At 40.1% G+C, this 4,041-nt stretch overlaps 1 protein-coding gene across 1 annotated transcript; it reads right to left on the bottom strand.

Moving 5' to 3' along the window:
• Positions 1 to 1,530: 1,530 nt before the first annotated feature.
• On the bottom strand, positions 1,531 to 3,225 carry LOC115742352 (basic leucine zipper 23-like). The gene has a single exon (XM_048279573.1). It carries the CDS (start codon positions 2,649 to 2,651, stop codon positions 1,869 to 1,871), a length of 783 nt encoding a protein of 260 aa, XP_048135530.1. The 5' UTR covers positions 2,652 to 3,225; the 3' UTR covers positions 1,531 to 1,868.
• Positions 3,226 to 4,041: the final 816 nt, after the last annotated feature.

The following is a 4,041-nucleotide window of genomic DNA, read 5'->3' as shown; positions in this document are numbered from 1 at the left end:
AAGGAGTTGTGGCTTTCGCGGATGTGACCATGCACTGTCCGAATTTATAATTGTTTTGTCTCCTTCTGTTTCAGAGCCATCTCCCAAAAAACCCTTTTGAAAAAAAAAAAATTTCAATAACGTTAGGCAATTCTAAATTAGCAATTACACAAGCTAATTTTCCTTATTACTATTGTTATTATACTCAAATTAATGTGATTTTTTGTCTTGTGCAAGGTCGATGGAAAGGGACATGCATTTCAGATCCGACAAGATCTTGCCGGACTAAAAATACAAACCCATGTGTTGCAGTCAATATCAAATGCTTCTCTCTATTCGACCAAAAAAAAATGCTTCTCTCTCTCTCTCTCTCTCCAACCAATTTATCTCATCCGTACTCTCTCGTGCATGCACTTCCCCACCTTGACTATTTTCTCAAATATCATATATGCAACTAGTCAATAGAAATGTGCATCAAGAATTAGAATCTTCATTTAAAATGAATAATCCCATTAATCATACAATTAACATCATTCGAATGTAGATGGGCCGACGAGAGCCTGTGTATCGCGTGATGGCCCATTTGATCTGAATTGGGCCCGACCCCACTGGATGGGTATTGCTAGTTCGATTCGGCCCATGTAAGAGTTGAACGTGTAGTTTCCTTCCATGTTCCATTTCTTCAAGAGTATGTTCTTCACCACTAACAAGAAACTCGTTTGTGTTTGTTGAATTGTCATGTGATAAATTCGTTTGTATTGCTCTCTTTGACACGATTACGGCCCACACGCAGCGCATTTCGCAAGAAAGGCCCAACCAAAAGAGGCCCAGTTCTTGCTCAAGCTGGATAGCTATGATCACAAGAGTTCAATGAGAATTCACCCCCTAAAATTGGCGAAGAAGTCACTTTCTGTGGCTTTGCTTTGCTTAAAAGTGGTGAAAGTTTGAAAACCTTAGTTGAAACCAGACGACAATATGGACAATCTAATAGTACGGCAAATACTCTAATGTGAAGAAGTGATAAGTCGCAAGCAAAGGCAAACTGGACTGTGCATCAGTTCCGATCCAACTCGCCAGTCACAATTAATCTCGATCACCTTGAAGCATCTCATCTGATAGCAGGCCATGACCAGAAGCGTTCCGAGCCTAGCTATTGATATATCAGCACTGCCTCTTTGCTTGATAGCCACCCATTAGCCTAGAACAAGCTGAAACAGAGCACCCTTTCCGGTACAGATCATACCGAGTGCTAGCTTCTTCAACTTCCAGTGGAATCCTTCGACCAAAAAAAAAAAAAAAAAAAACAAACACTTCCAGTGGAATCCCAGTTTCTTACAAAAACACTAGCCAACTTCTACACTAGAATAACGAGTTCTACTTCACAATTAACTCTGTGATACGGTGAAAGCAACTGTTGTGCTATCAGTTAAGTCAGAACTTTGCAAATTCGGCCTTCTTCATCAGTCATCAGAATTAGCAGTAGAGTGTACAATTGAAACATATCACAAACGGCATAGGGGACAACCTCCCAGTAAATCATGCAATGCTCGGTAAAAGAATCACCATCTCCACAAATAAAAGAACCAAGAGCTTTTACATGAAGGTTGTGTTTCTATCAAACATCCACAAGATTTCATGTACAATCTGTTCAACAAGATGAAAAATAAACTAGTTTGTCGATACATTACATAGTCATGCCTCATGTGGTATGTATTTACCTATGTGTTGTATTTACAGAGTCAGTTCAAACTGCTGACTAACATTACAAGCAAACTGCTGCTGGGCTCCCCTCCCTAATCCGAACTAAGGAGCTACTACACTTAGGCTACGGATGAGAGTACAGCATACATCAAAGTTGGCGAAATTTGGGAGATCTTGCACAAGACCTGCTATTGTTCGACTTGAGAAGTGGTTGACACGATATTTTCGACCGTGTTCGAATTGTGTACATCAGAATTCATGCCAACATTTGCCTTGACCTGACAATCCCCAATTACTCGCTGGCAGTTTTGTCCGCCCCACAAGACCATAGTATCATCGCTCCTGCCGACACCTGCTAGAGACGACGAGCCCGTGTGAGGATGAAAGCACAGTAACTCAGTCGAACACCGTAGCCCGACCAGTCCACTGCCAGACTGGACCCCACAATCACCTTCCTTAATAGACGAAGAATTGCAAGGCTTCTGAAAGGGGATAGCACCTAACTCATTTTCAATTTTACCTCTGAGGTCTACCACAAGGCTTCTAAGCCTTATGACCTCAGCTTCGAGAAATGCCTGAACCTGCAATTTTCTAACCAATTGCTGATTCAACATACGCAATTTCTGGACTTCCTCCTCTAAGTAAGCTGTGTGAGCCTTCTTTTTCTCCCTGTACTTCCTCACTGCCTCTCTATTACCTGCAGGCCTTTTCACCTTCGAGAACGGCTTTTTCCCATTGCACCTTTCATCGTCTTCGGACGAGAACATTTGGGTGTGGGTGTGGTAGCATGTGTGAGTGTGAGCAGCGTCTGGACCAGGAGGATTGCATGTGTGAGTGTGAGTGCAAGTCCTAGTATTTTTCAAAAACTCGTCAAAGAAAGAGTCCACAGAGGCTGAGCTCTGGAGATTGCTCGAAGAGTCGACATTCGGTAACAGGACATGATCCGAAGCCTCCACCTCCCCATCATCCATGTCCTTGTCCTCCCTTCAAATGCTTCAAGAGGAGCCCTATAAGCTGTCAAGAACAAAACTTCGTCTACAACCGCAGTGTATCCAGGCTTTCAGAAATCCTGAACATCCAAAGAACTGAACTGAATAGACAGACCTCTGCAATTCCTGCTAAGACGCAGACCCTTTTCAGCCAGAGCCATTACAACCCAAGAACATATGCAAAGGACCAGAACGACAGAAACAGAACGTAATATACCGATTGCCCATCTTCATCACGATCGATCAAATCGTATATATCAAGAAAAGGGTCGATTTTGTGCGACCCCAACCAGGGATAAAACCCCAGAAACAAGGCAATTCGACAAATGTGAACAGACTTTTATCTGAAGTACCTAATCCCCTGCAGAGAAGAATCCGAGCTTCTTCAAGTGGGTGCAAAATGACGGGACCAATCCCTATCAAAAAGCGAGAAACGCAAGTTTATCCTGTATCGTATGGCATCAAGATTCGAGATTTATGCGAAAAAAGGAAGATCTTTTTCTGAGCGTGATGCTTCAACCATTCGCCACCTCAGGCTTTGACTAATAGGAAATCAATTAATTAATGGCCCCTCAAGTCTCGAGTGGTTTCGACCCAAAAAAAACCAAAAAAGTACGGAGCGGTGGTTTTTCTCCTATTTTCGTAATGGAATAATAGCGCAAATAATCTTTGAACTATAACCTCTAAATTTTTAATTTGTCAAATATAATTTCGAAACTTTAGCTCAACATGCAACTGAGCTTTTAATTTGACTAATATTATCCTTAAACTTTTAAAACATATTCAATTTAATTCCCGACTTATAAGAATATATTCAATGTAGTCATTTCATTAATTCAAGTTCATGAATGAATTTGAACATTTTCTTATAGTTCAAGAACTAAGTTGAATATGTTTCAAAAGTTCGAAAATCATATTGAACAAATTAAAAGTACCGAAATTACGGGATCATATTGATCAAATTAAATATTCATGGATCATATTACATATAGAGTCAAAATTTATGAACTATTTGTGTCATTTTTCCTTTCATGATATATATCTTGTGATGACGTGTGAATACTACATATTTAGTTCTTCCGGTCGTGGGAGGCTTAACTTATCCAACATATTCAGAGTTGAAAATTATTTCTATCTTTTGTAGTTACTTTTAGAAAAAACCAAAAACATAGTTGAATTTTCAACCTAGTATCAAGTACTTACATCTATTTCCAGAAGTCAGATATCCACTTTCACCCCCACTGAAATGACTTAAACTTCGACCCAAAAAAAAAAGAAAAGAAAGAAAGAGTCAAGCACTGTCCTTATGTAAAGTCCACAAAAGAAGAATAAAAAAACTCCTGCCCTTAAATCATCCCCTACCAACTCCCGT

This window comes from Rhodamnia argentea, chromosome 5, assembly GCF_020921035.1.
Source record: "Rhodamnia argentea isolate NSW1041297 chromosome 5, ASM2092103v1, whole genome shotgun sequence".
NCBI lineage: Eukaryota > Viridiplantae > Streptophyta > Magnoliopsida > Myrtales > Myrtaceae > Rhodamnia > Rhodamnia argentea.
The sequence above is the reverse complement of the archived record's forward strand: the minus strand, read 5'-3'. Positions and strand labels throughout refer to the sequence as shown.